The sequence below is a fragment of the Cetorhinus maximus genome, chromosome 2 (genome assembly GCF_964194155.1).
Source record: "Cetorhinus maximus chromosome 2, sCetMax3.hap1.1, whole genome shotgun sequence".
Lineage (NCBI taxonomy): Eukaryota > Metazoa > Chordata > Chondrichthyes > Lamniformes > Cetorhinidae > Cetorhinus > Cetorhinus maximus.
The window spans coordinates 70,056,140-70,069,965 of NC_135880.1; the positions used below are offsets into that span (position 1 = coordinate 70,056,140).

Genomic DNA, 13,826 nt, shown 5'->3' on the forward strand with positions numbered 1-13,826 from the left:
CCAGTTGTGCCTAAAGTTGAAACTCTTGGCCATCTACTGATTACAAACACAAATACCAGGCTTTTTTATTGCAATGATAAAGTAAAATTTTCCTTTTCGTTACTAGAATGCAAACATCCAAAAGTTTCAGCTAAGTCTCAAATTGAAAACTTTATATGCCTCTGCAGTTTATGATTTGCAGATTAAACATTCAGTTTGGGGAAGCATAAGCCAACCTGTAATGTACAGAATAGAAATTAAAATTATTTCACTGATTTACTGTTTCATGAATATGATTATTTATTTTACAGAAACATCATCATGCGAGAGTTAGCTCCACAGTTTCAGATTCCATGGTCTGTCCCTACTGAAGTGGAAAACATTCCTATTGTACCCACAACATCAGGCACAATGTGAGGATACTTCAGATTAATATTACATGTAGGAAGAGTAACTAGCAAATTTGGATTGAAACAATTTTTTTGTGATTGAGGGAATTATCTTGAAGTTTGTGCTGTGTGTGTATATAAATAGTAGTTCCTAGATTTGTAAATTAATTCAGCTTGAATAGTGTATGTGCATCTTGAAATGATTTCTATGAATTCAGCCAATCTGCTTTATGCCTTGCTGTGTAGGATGGAGCTTCGTTGTGTAATAGCAGTCATAAGGCATGGGGATCGAACTCCAAAACAAAAAATGAAAATGGAAGTCAGGCATCAGAGGTAAGGCTTAATTTAATTTTTGTCCTTAACTGTAAAAATATGATTCGTTAATTATCTGTTATTTTTGAGAGTTTTCTTTGTTTTTTTTCTCTATTTTCACATTCAAACTGTTCCCCTGCAAATAACACTGCTACTAAAGACTGAAGTTGATGCCAGCACAACATGGTACAAAACCTCCTTTATCTTTGCTGGAATGTTGAGCCTTCAGAATGTATATTGATTAATTATTGGTGTTGTTTCTTCATAACAGATGGGATGCATATAAAATATGATGTGTTATATCTTAATGTACGTTATAAAAGCAGCATGCTTGAGAATGCAATTCGTGCATTTTACCATTAGATTTTCTCTGTAAAATCACAATGATTTAACAGATCAATTTTAGATAAAAATGACTAAATGCCAAAAGAAATCTTTGAGCATTCTCAGCTGAACCTCCAAACACTTCACTCAATGCAAAGGAAAGGTAGATGTATATTCTTTGTAGTGTTAACACGGATTCCAGCCTTGTGCAAGGAGGAGAGGGTTGATATTGGTGAAAATAGTGATTTACCAACATGCTGGTTGTACCAGTGAAGTCATTCTCCAAATTCTTCTCACTAATGCCTTTCTGCATGCTAACAATCTTGTGACTCCGTAAAACAAAAATGCAAAATGAAGATATGAAAGGAAAAAAATAAAGTTTGAAAATTAGTCCAGTATTTAACTGGATGAGTTAATTATGTGATCACCACCTAGGTCTACGCTTAATGTCTGCCACAACCCAGCCTATGCAGTCTTTCCTGATAATTATAACCTCTCACTTTGGTATTATCATTGTAATCTTTGTTATACCCATCCAATGCCTCTATATCCTTTCTGTAATGAGACCAGACTGAACACAGTACTCTTAAGTGTGATATAGCTAAGTGTCTATGCAAGTTTTACGTAATTTCCCTGCTTTACAATTCTATTTCTCTGAAATGATCCTCAGTGCTTTGTTTGCATATTTTATGATGTAATTAGCTTGTGTTGCTATTTTAAGTGATTTGTATACAGTCCTAGATTCCTTTGCCTCAACTGGAGTCCTGCTTTCCAGCCTCTTTATTCTTCCTACTGAAATGCACCACTTTAGACTTATGAATATTGAAATGAATTTGTCACTTCAAGTTTATTAATGCCTTTTTTATATTTTGTTGCCGTCTTCCTTGTTTAAAACTATATCCCAATTTGGTGTGTACTGCAAATTTTGAAATTGTACGTCCAATTTCAAAAGAGTCCAGTTTCTGTAAATGATGAACTGCAGTTGTCCCAGCACCAATCCCTGTGGAACACCACTTCCCACCTTTCTGCTGCCTTAAACAAGATGACATACATTAGTCATGATCTTACAAGGCAACACTGATCTGCACCAAGCTACTGTTCCACAGAGAGGCAAGAGTGATGTGCCTCCAGCCAGGGGAGGGATGATGGCAAAAGGGGACATGGAAGTGGGAACTCCACTCAATGTTTCCATGACTCACCCATTTTCCCCCCTCCTCCACTCCATTGGAATACTCATCAGGTGAAGAATGTTGAGTGACTTGTTCCTCCTCCACTTCTCGTCCTCATCTCTGCACACCATGATTATTGTAGAGACCCTTGCTGGTGATTACTGAAGGATGTCTCCAGGCTTGTCTTGAAGATGGTAGTGTGTGTCAGCCATGGCTCAGTTTATAGCATACTCATCTCTGAGTCAAGATTATGCCCCACTCCAGACACTTGAGCACAAAATACAGACGCACACTTCCATTGCAGTACAGGGGAATGCTGCAGCCTGAGGTGCCATCTTTCAGTGAGATGTTAAATGAGGCCCAGTCTGCCCCCTCAAGTGGAAGTAAAAGATCCCATTGTACTATTCAAAGAAGAGCATGGGGGTCTCTGGCATCCTGGCCAACACAGTTTTCTCGACAAATGTCACTAATGCAGATTATTTGGTCATTATCACAATGTTGTCTGTGGGACCTTGCTATGTGCAAATTGGATGTGTTTCCTACACCACAACAATGATCACACTTCAAAAGTAAGGCACTTCTTTGGCTGTAAAGCACTTTGAGAAGCCCTGAGGTTGTGAAAGGCATTATATAAATACAAGACATTTTCGTTATCTTTCAGAGTAGCTGTTATAGTGTAGCTGTCAGGTCCAGCAGGTAAGTAGACCCAGAAGGCTACAGATATCTGCAACTGCCTGATATTGTAATCCCATTCTTCAGAAGCACTGCACTTCTGAGAGGTCAAGGAAGCTGAGCCTCTCTGTAGTCTGTTAGATCAGTATGTGCCTCCTGTGAACTTGACAGCTCTGTTACTTCCTACTCTGTTGTCCATCTACAGCTATGCTCAAAACATATCCTTGCTGCTGTGACTGCTAATGGACTTCAGGTGACAAAGACAATCAAAAGCAGCCTTGTCACTAGTCCTGGTGTTCTCTCCAAACTGTACAAATAAGCCTCTCACAACAAGTACTCTCTCTAAAATTTTCCAAGAAGAAATGAGAAAACAGCCATGAGCACTAAGCATTTATTCATATACTGTCATATGAACAAGGAACAGGGGTAACCATTCAGCCCCTCAAGCTTGCTCTGCCATTTAATAAGATTATGGCTGATCTGATAGTAACCTGAAATCTGCATCCCACCTACTGCTTATAATCTATCACCCCTTGCTAACCAAGAATCTATCCACTCTGCCTTAAAAATATTCAAAGACTCTGCTTCCACCACCTTTTCAGGAAGAGAGTTCCAAAGACTCACAACCTTCTGAGTGAAAAAAAATTCATCTCATCTCTGTTTTAAATGGGCAACCCCTTATTTTTAAACTGTGACCCTTAGTTCTAGATTCTCCCACAAGAGGAAACTTCCTCTCCACGCCCACCCTGTCAAGATCCCTCAGGATCTTATATGTTTCAACTTTTAACCCATCTTTACTCCATTTTACTGACGAGCATTGCTTTCAAATCACTACCAAAATCTCAAGAAAGGAGCCTTATTTAAATATGAAGGGCACACCTCTCCAGGGCTGGTTACTCAGATGCCCTGATATCTGCTGCAGTTAAAACAGAAACAAAATTCCTCCAAGAGTATGTGTGGGGGAAAAAACTTGTCATGTGATAAATAGTTTTATTTGAACAAGCGTCTTTATTACTTTTCTGTTATTTTTCCTCCTCCCTTCCCCACCTCTGTATTTTTTTTAAATGTAGATTTTTTGAACTCTTTGAAAAGTACAATGGATACAAAGCAGGAAAAATTAAGTTAAAGAAGCCAAAGCAACTACAGGCAAGTTTTTACTTCCTAACTTTCTAGTATAATTTCAAGTATACCAATCTTAGTGGATCCTCATTTGGTATTTCACAAATATTAAAGAACTGCATTGATGGCATAAAGCTGAGGGAACAGCCTTCCCAGAATATAGAAATACACAGCATGAGCTCAGCTGCCTTGTCCAAATGCTGGTAAACTATTCAGCCTCTACAACTATGACTTCAAGGTCCAGCACTCAGCTGCAAACAAAAGTGGCACTTGGATGTTAGTCTTATGCACTTCATTTTTCACATCGAGTACTTCCTTCTCTGGAGTGATTCCACAATTCCAAATCATTGTCAGTCAGTGTTTCTCTGGTTTCTTCTTGCATTCTCTTTTCCTGGTTTAAAAGTTCCAAGGTATATAAACATATGCCAACTGGTATACCAAGAATTTTTTTCTTTGTCCTTTCATGGGATGTGGGTGTTGCTGTCAAGGCCAGCATTTGTTGCCCATCTCTTGAACTGAGTAACTTGAGGGTAATTGAGAGTCAACCCCATTACTGTGGACCTGGAGCCACATGTAGGGTAGTCAGACCAGGTAAGGTTGGAAGATTCCCTTCCCTAAAGGACATTAATGAACCAAGTGACAATTTCATGGTTACCATTACTGAGACTAGCTTACAATTCCAATTAATTTAATTTAAATTCCAACAGCTGCCATGGTGAGATTTGAACCAGCGCATTGGGCCTCTGGATTACCAGTCCAGTGACATTACTACTACACCACCGCCTCCCCTCTTACACTCTTTAAGTTCAGTTGAAGCTTTTAGTGCTGACATTGTTAATCCTAGCAGATCTCTTGCTGTGTTGTTGCTCATACGAGTCAGAGGTTTTATAGGAACCTGAGGGTATTATGAAAACCAGTGTTACCAGGGGCACTGACTTATTAGCATTGGGGGCATGTGGCCTTGCAATCTATCCACTTTGTGGTTGGCTCCCAGGGTTTAGCAACATGGGGCTCTCATGGTTCATAAATATTGGATGAGAACATTGGAGCATATCCTGGGATCTGGAGGCCATTGGAATGAAGTTCACAATGTCTAGGGAAAATATGGAGTAGTTGTAAAATTTGGCAGCACTGGAAATGTGATGTAGGGGATTGTGAACTCAAAAGGTCAGAGGATTGAGGAATGGGGGAAGGAGACCTTGAGGTTCAGCAGGATGTGGGAGGAGCTTTGAAGAATTGGCCATTGCTGAGATCTGTTAGTACTGGGGGGAGTTTAACACCTTTCTGGGTGCAGGATGGGAACCAGGGTGATGAGACCCAAACTACAAATGGCTCATCTCTCTCGCCACATTGTTGGCTAATTCTTATGTTGTTGATTTTGAGCTTTTAAGTGAAATTTTTCTACTTGTTTAAATTACATATAGAAAATCATGGCTTGGAATACGTAATTTGCTGATATATGCACCAGAATGAGGAAATGGAAAATTTAATACACTATTAATGAGTTTGTTAATTTATACAGTCTTTAATCATATTTTTCAACAAATATTACATTATGGAACACTCAATAATTATTTATGCACTTATTGATATTTAAAAAGATAATTAAGCCATAAAAATGGTCCAGGAGAGCTTTTTAAAAGTTTATCTCTTTAACCATCAACAAAAAAGCCACCAGCAACTGTAACCAATCTTATAAGATACTTGTTTCCACTTAGTTCATATCATGAAAGCACAATTGTAATATATTTACTTAAAATTCATTAGTTGATATGAAATCTTTGCCTAACTGCTTTTTCCCTAATTCCTTAATTGCTTCTTGGAAATGCACAGAAACTCAAAAGTTCACATGCTTACTGGGTGATATGATGCACCCTTCTATCTTTCAACCCCTGTTGATGCATAGACTGTGTGCTGGATATCCCGAAAACAGCATATGCTCAGAATGCACCAAAGTGGTTCATGGTATTCTCGTTCTTTTATTTTCTCGCTCTCTCTCTTTGTTTCTTGCTCTCCCTCTCCCTCCCTCCCTTTCTCTCCCTCCCTCCCTTTCTCTCCCTCCCTCCCTTTCTCTCTCTCAAAATGCAATTCTGAAATGGTCTGAGGGCTTCATGTGAAAGGCATAAAATATAATTTAATGGATAAACCTAATCAATATATGAAATTTAAAACAAAAAGTTGTTTGAAGGTTTTCATGGTGAGAATAGTACCATTAAGTTGCAATTTGATCTGAAAAGAGCAGTTGTTATAACAAAATAGTTCCTTAAAAGAACTAATGTTTGTAATGGGTTAGTACATGTCAACATACTTCCTCTGGCCAGTACATGTTAACATTCTTGCTGTTGATTGGTTGGCTGTGTGGAGTGGATGGTAATGTGCTTTTTCAGTAAGATTAGCTAGATGTCACTGATAAGACTGCTGTCCTGGGGGGGGATGGTGTGACGTTGGTAGATCTTTGTAGTTTCCCTGGCGTGTCTTATGTGCCAGTGCATGAAGGTGAAATAAGCCTAAAGTTGGATTACTGGACATGGTGACTATTAAGTTGAGCATGTTTGATAGCTGACTCATCCCAATTACTGTGTTTGAAGCAGGTCTTATGTTTCTTGAGTCTAATGTGCAAGCTGTGGCCTGTTTACCCAAAGTAGGTGCACCTATGTACTATAAGATGGTTTCTCATCTTTGTGGGTGTGAAGAATGGTGTGGAGCTTCTTGTTTCATGGATTTTTAAATCCATCGACTTGAGTATGCATTGGTTCCACCTTGCCCAGACTACAATGTACTGGAGGCTGACTCTTGTCTTAGTGTAAGTAATTGTTTTGGAGCAAGCCTAACCAGATTTCTTCAGTCATTAAGTGGATACAGCAAACCGTAATCAATTCGTCAGATGAAATGGTCAGTTTCGACGTCAAGTCACTACACACTAACGTGCCTGTCCCAGAAGCTTGCTTAATCATCAAATAATGTTTGGACGAAGACTTCTTATCCAACAGAACTGCAATGTCACAGAATCCAATGTACGATCTTCTACTGATGTGCCTAAACTCAACATCATTTCAGTGGTGAGGTTCGTATTTCAAGCAAACAAATGGTGCTGCTACGGGATGTCCATTGTCACCAATCGTCGCTATAATCTTGATGGAAGAGTTCAAACAAGTAGCACTTCAATAAGATCGTCTTAAACCTAAACTCTGGCTTTGACATGTCGATAACTCGTTCGTCATATGGCAACATGATAGGAAAAACCTTCATAGTTTCCTACAACATCTTAACAATCACCATTCAAGTATTAATTTTATCATGGAACTGGAACAGCAACTTTCAATACCATTTCTTGATGTTCTCATCACCAAGTCTCAGAGCAGAACACCAATCCATTTCTTAATACAGCATGACCTGGACAATATCTAGGCTTGGGCTGACAAGTGGCAAATGACACTCGTGCCACACAAGTGCCAGGCAATGACCATCTCCAACAAGAGAGAATCTAATCATCGCCTCTTGACATTCAATGGCATTATCATCGCTGAATCCCCCACTCTCAACATCCTGAGTGTTACCATTGACCAGAAACTGAACTGGATTAGCCATGTAAATACTGTGGCTACAAAAGCAGGTCAGAGGCTAGGAATCCTGCGGCGAGTAACTCATCTTCTGACCCCCCTAAGCCTGTCCACCATCTGCAAGGCACAAGTCAGGAGTGTAATGGAATACTCTCTGCTTGCCTGGATGAGTGCAGCTGCACCAACACTGGAAGCTTGACCCCACCCAGGGCGATGCAGCCCACTTGATTGGCATCCCATCCACAAGCATTCACTCTCTCCACCTTCGACACACAGTGGCTGCAGTGTATACCATCTACAAGATGCAGTGCAGGAACTCACCATTTCTTCTTAGAACAGAGCCTTCCAAACCTATGACCACTACCATCTAGAAGGACAAGGGCAGCAGACACATGGGAACACCACCACCTATAAGTTCCCCCCCAAGCTATTCACCAACCCAACTTGGAAATATATGGCTGTTCCTTCACTGCCACTCCCTCCCTAACAGTACTGTGGGTTTACCTACACCACATGGACTGCCGTGGTTCAAGAAGGCAGCTCACTTCCGCCACCTTAAGGGCAATTAGGGATGGGCAGTAAATGCTGGTCTAACCTGTGACACCCACATCCCGTGAATGAATTTAAAAAATTGCATCATCTACTGTAAGCCCACTCATGCAGACAGATACCTGACCTACCGATCTTTCCATCATCCCTTCACCCTCCAGTTGGTTTGCAACATCCTCATTAGAAGAGCCCACTCCATCGGTGGTAAGAAACATCTACAACAGTGCTTTGCTATATTAATCTACAGTTCAACTCAGTGGATTCCCTTCACACAAGACGAACGCACACCCACCTGTTACTCGTGCCATAACAAATACTTCCACCAAGACAAGTGAACCTCCTGAACACTGGTTCCGCCTTGCAGAGACTACAAGGTATGCTCAAGCCAACAGACATAGAAGTCCGATACAATTCATCCACGAAGCTCCTCGCTGTCCTTCATATTCACAAAGACAACAAACCTCACAATAAACCAGGAATATACAGCAGATCATGCAATTATAGACTTTTCTGCATTGGGGGCGATGGTGGCTTAGTGGACTAGTAATCCAGAGGCCCAGGCTAATCCCCTGGATACATGGATCCTTATCCTACCATGGCAACTGGCAAAATTTAAGTTCAGTTAATAAAATCTGGAATATAAAGCTAGTCTCAGCAAAGGTGACCATGAAAGCATCATTGATAGTTGTAAAAACCCACCTGGTTCACTAATGTCCTTTTTAGCGAAGGAAACCTGTTGTCCTTACCTGGTCTGGCCTACATGTGACTCCAGACCATTGCCATGTGTTTGACTCTTAACTGCCCTCTGAAATGGCCGAGCAAACCACTCGGTTCGTGGGTAATTAGGGATGGGTAGCAACTGCTGACCTTGCCAGCCGTGTTCTCATCCCATGAAAGAAAGAAAATTGGGGAAATGGGCCTTTGCTTTCATAGTGGTCTCGAGGAACATCAAACCTGCTTAAAACAGTGAATGGGACTAGACCACTATTGTCAAACATGCTCAACTTAATAATCACATCCAATGGTCCAACTCTAGACTGATTGCATCACGCACAGATGTGGCAGGGAGGCGTTGGAGAACTACCAAGCCCACACCATCTCCCAACACAGCGACCCTTTCAGCAGTGACATCTGGCTCCCCTTACTGAAAAGCACCATGCCATCCATTCTACACAGTCGACCAATCAGCAGCAAGCATCTTATCATTCACTGACCTATTGCAGCGTAATAGCTTGACTACCAGTGGAATCCTGCCCATATTCCCATCCTGCACTATATGTAACCATCTCTTTCACCTGTTCCCGTCATTCGTCCAGATGACAGGCAAAATGTCGAGGCCTGTCAGTTGCTCTAAGTACCTCTTTTAAAGTAACAACTGCTCTTTTCAGAGTAAATTTCATATTGTGTAACTCTAAAATCATCTTACTCGATTTTATTTAAAGCCAGTATTTTGTGGTCGGAGCATGGAATTGTTTCATCATAGGGTGCCACATTAACGGTAAATTCCTACAAAAACATAATGGAGCAGCTGTAGTCACACTTAATATTGGACAAACCCATAAGAACTTGTATAGAATTATCAAATGGAAGGATGACAGTAGATAGATAAATAATATACTTTATGTCTATATATGTATATGTGTAAGATGAAATCTAAAGCTGGTTCTAAAACATTTTTCCAATGCGCTTCCAGGAAGTCTTGGATATTGCAAGGCATCTTTTGACAGAACTGGGCCAGAATAATGATTCAGAAATAGAAGAAAGCAAATCAAAACTTGAACAACTGAAAACTGTGCTTGAGATGTGAGTACTGTACTAGCATCACAGATAGTCTAGTCTAAAATATTTATTATGTTTAAAAGAAGTGGCTGCTGAGATTGTATATGCATTGGTTGTAATTTTCCAAAATTCCCTAGATTATGGAAAGGTCCCTTCAAATTGGAAAATAGCAATTGTAACTCCTCTCTAAGAAAGAGGGAGACAGAAAGCAAGAAACTACAAGCCAATTAGTCTAACACCTGTCATAGGGAAAATGCTTGAATCTATTATTAAGGAGTTTATAATTAAGATTAAATCTTAATGCAATCAGGCAGTCAACATGGTTTTGTGAAAGGGAAATCATGTTTGACTGATTTATTAGTGAGATTTGAAAAAGTAGCAAGCTACGTGGATAAAGGGGGACCTGTAGATATTGTGTACTTGGATTTCTAAAAGGCATTTGATAAGGTGCCATATCAAATATTACAACACAAGAGCTCATGGTGTAACTTATTAACATGGATAAATGATTAGTTAGCTAACTGGAGGCAGCGAGTAGGGATAAATGGGTCATTTATGGGTTGGCAAGTTGTAACTAGTGAAGTGACATGGGGAGCAATGCTGGGACCTCAGCTATTTAGAATCTATATAAATGGCTTGGATGAAGGGACCAAATGTATGGTAGCTAAATTTACTGATGACAAAAAGATAGGTAGGAGAGTAATTTGTGAGGAGAACATGAGTCTGCAAAGTGATATGGATAGGTTAAGTGGGTGGGCAAAAATTTGACAGATGGAGTATAATGTGGGAAAAGGTGAACTTGTCCACGTTGGCAGGAAGAATAGTAAAATAGTATGTTATTTAAATGGAGAGAAATTGCAGAACTCTGCTGTACAGAGGGACCTGGGTGTCCTGGCACATGAATCACAAAAAGCTAGTATGCAGGCACAGCGAGGTAAATGGAATGTTGTAGCTTATTGCAAGGGAAATAGAATATAAAAATAAGGAAGTTTTACTTCAGTTGTACCGGGTGTTGGTGAGACCATAAGTGGAGTACTGTGTATGGTTTTGGTCTCCTTATTTAAGAAAGGATACAATTGTGTTAGAAGCAGTTCAGAAAAGGTTCACATGACTAATTCCTGGGATGAAAAGGTTATCTTACGAGGAAAGGTTAAAAGAATGAGAGGTTTTCATATTGAAACACAAGATCCTGAGAGGACTTGATAGGTGGATGCTGAGAGAATGTTCCCCATTATGAGAGAGACTAGAATTAGGAGAGACAGTTTTAAAAATAAGGGGCCTCCCATTTAAGGTGGAGATGAGGAGAAACTTTTTCCCTGAGAACCATTAGTCTGTGGAATTTTTCTTGCCAGTGAGCAGTGGAAGCAGGGTCATTGAATATTTTCAAAGCTGAGTTCGATAGCTTTTTGACTGACAATGGAGTCAAAGGTTATAGGGGGTAGTGAGGAAAGTTGAGGCCGTAATCACATCAGCCATGATCTTATCAAATAGAGGAGCAGGCTCAAGGGGCCGAATGGCCTATGCCACCTCATTCGTATGTTCTTTTATTTATTATATATAAAAAATATATACATAAATATGTTTGTTTATATAATAAAGAAATGCTTGAAAGAATGAGAGTCATTTAATGTAATTGACCTGCATTTTGCATGGAGAATAAAGGTAAGGCTAAAAGTGCTCATGGTCATTAGGCAGAAAATCAGGCAGCAACTTCTGGCATCTGCGCATTCATATTTAAAAATGGAAACCTGGAAGTTGTTGTAAGGGATACCTCGCCTCTACACAATGTGCTAATACAACCCTTCTGATAGCCTCGACAATGCAGTGGCCTGAAATTGGAGCACTGGCCCATTGTTCCCCATTAAGTCACCAAAAGATTTAGTACTGATGCATTCAGAAGGAATGGTCATTTTTAATGTTGTGATGATAATTACTGACAAGCAATCTCTGTGGTCCTGAAGATTAAATTTTACAATCGTGTGGGGTCTCATTCCTTGAAAGGTTAATTTGTTTTGGAAACCTTTTTTTAAAAAAAAGTATATATTTTTAACTTTTTCTGCCTCTTTAATCCCACCAATATTCCTCAATCTTTATTCCGTTTTCTATGCATGATTTGAATTTATTGTATACTTCCTGGCTTGGATTCTATAGCTGCAAAATTTGGCTCCGTAGTGCTGCTGGTATCAGTGCCATGGAAGCCCAAAAAGCAAAATTAGCTGCTATACTGCTTCCGTTCACTTGGTACACCATGCATGTAAGGGTGCTAGCAGGGGCATGCCATGCATGTGCTGCAAGCATGCAGATTGAGCAGATCGTGACGCCACTCAGTGCCAAACAAAGGCTTGATGCCCTCTCTTAAACACTCCCAGCATTCGGCTACACGAGGGAACCCCGCCAGCGCTGCTTAGAGATCAGCATGGGACTTTCAGTGAGATGCTTTTTGTCTGTCTTTTGCTATTGAAAAGTTCTGTGTTCAGCTTTGTTTGGGGGGGCGGTAATCAAAAGTAATCAGAAGGGAGTGTTGTTGGACTTCTACAGGGAGTGCAGAGGACTTGAAGGCCTGCCAGTAAAAAGTCTGCTAGCCCTAATGAGGGCTATAGGCCAACAAGGACATGGATCACTGGCTCCAGAGAGGGGAAGCTCTGTGCAGGAGGAGGAGAAATGGGGGCTCTCAGTAGAAGGTTATTCACACCAAGGGTCTTCAGAGAGCACTTCTTCCTCTGCCTCAGCTAAGAGCAGGGCCTGAGGTAGCTATGTTTCCCCAAGTAGGGGGTTACTGAACTGTACTGCCTCCTCCAAGCAGACCTATAGTTGCACAGCAGGGTGAGGACTGTACTTCCAGTGGCCCTCAATTTCTACTAGGTAAAGCAGTGATTTACATGTTTTAGTTTTTAGTTAGGGTAATGTATTTGCTGCTCACGATGTGGTTTCCTCCACAAACACAGATTGGGTGACCGCTTTGCAGAATATCTCTATTCAGTCTGCATGCGTGACCCTGAGCTTCTGGTGGCCTACCATTATAATTCTCCATCTTGCTGTCATGCTGACATCTCTGTCCATTGCGCTGATCATTTTTTGTTTCCTTGTTTCTTTTCTTGCCCCATCACTATTTTCTTTGGTCCAGTGTATGGTGTGGCAGGTGGTAATTGCCGGACTAAAATTCTCAAAGGGAAATTTAGCCAAGCTATCAAAATGATTTGCAATTTGTATTTTTATTACGAGAACGTATGTGCACTGAAGTCAGAACCACATTTGGAGATTTTAAATATTAAAACATTTATTAACAAAAGAAAAAAATACTTAAACACACACAAGATTATAGTTACACAGTTAAGTTTAGTCTTATAACATTTCTACTTAGCTAGACTCCCAAATAAACACCCTTCTACCAGACACCAGTCCAAATAGATACTTAATCTATGAAACATCCAGTAATATTACCACAAAGCACCTACTGTTGCTACAGGGCGGTATTTTGCAACTTCTCTCCAGCTCTCACTCAACAATGGAAATTCCAAGGCTTTTAACGAAATCTTGTATTCTAGAATATGCCAGTCAGCAGCAAGTTTTGCACTGTAATCCATGCCACAGTCATTGAGATGAGCAGATTGCACAACATTTTGTGGGCTGCCTGCCTGACCTCAACAAGTCCAGAGGGTAATTGTGCAGCACAATCCCTGCTCCTGCCAATGTCCCTTATCCAATTTTTAGCCCTGCGTTTGTTAGAGTATGCCTCGATCTAGAAGAATTGAAGAGCCTTGCTGTTTCCTGATCTACTCCCACATTCCATAGATTCCCTGTAGAGGGTGCTCCACTGGGTTAAATGTTGAATTAGAGTAATTTTTCACTCAAAAGCCTGTAAAAACTGTGGACAGCCATCAGCGAATAGAGCAACTAATGTCATTCCTTCATCACTGAGCACAAAATCCAGCCCAGTATCTGGAGGATTGTGCTGTCTGATGTTAAACAATGAA

At 40.4% G+C, this 13,826-nt stretch overlaps 1 protein-coding gene across 1 annotated transcript in view; it reads left to right on the forward strand.

The window, feature by feature from the left end:
- ppip5k2 (diphosphoinositol pentakisphosphate kinase 2) overlaps nt 1-13,826 on the forward strand; it is a 180,890-nt gene that overhangs the window by 37,908 nt on the left and 129,156 nt on the right. The window contains exons 10-13 of the mRNA XM_078565916.1: nt 291-392; nt 615-701; nt 3,916-3,991; nt 9,767-9,876. Of these exons, the coding sequence (XP_078422042.1) occupies nt 291-392; nt 615-701; nt 3,916-3,991; nt 9,767-9,876 (375 nt within the window). The remainder of the gene's footprint in view (nt 1-290; nt 393-614; nt 702-3,915; nt 3,992-9,766; nt 9,877-13,826) is intronic.